The sequence below is a fragment of the Dipodomys ordii genome, unplaced genomic scaffold, assembly GCF_000151885.1.
Source record: "Dipodomys ordii isolate 6190 unplaced genomic scaffold, Dord_2.0 Scaffold108, whole genome shotgun sequence".
NCBI classification, from domain to species: Eukaryota; Metazoa; Chordata; class Mammalia; order Rodentia; family Heteromyidae; genus Dipodomys; species Dipodomys ordii.
In genome coordinates, this window is record NW_012267324.1 from 1,725,684 (window position 1) to 1,725,924 (window position 241).

Genomic DNA, 241 nt, shown 5'->3' on the forward strand with positions numbered 1-241 from the left:
CCCGCCCGCAGGACTCGCTGCTGGCCGCGCCCATCATGCTGGACCTGGCGCTGCTCACGGAGCTGTGCCAGCGCGTGAGCTTCTGCACCGACGCCGACCCCGAGCCGCAGGGCTTCCACCCGGTGCTGTCGCTGCTCAGCTTCCTCTTCAAGGCGCCGCTCGTGCCGCCCGGCAGCCCGGTGGTGAACGCGCTCTTCCGCCAGCGCAGCTGCATCGAGAATATTCTCAGGTGCGCGCGGGG

General features: G+C 71.0%; 1 protein-coding gene across 1 annotated transcript in view; it reads left to right on the top strand.

Annotated features, from left to right (window-relative positions):
* The window catches only part of Isyna1 (inositol-3-phosphate synthase 1), a 9,083-nt gene that overhangs the window by 1,487 nt on the left and 7,355 nt on the right, over positions 1-241 (top strand). Inside the window, exon 6 of the mRNA XM_013028325.1 lies at positions 12-229. Within this exon, the coding sequence (XP_012883779.1) occupies positions 12-229 (218 nt within the window). The remainder of the gene's footprint in view (positions 1-11; positions 230-241) is intronic.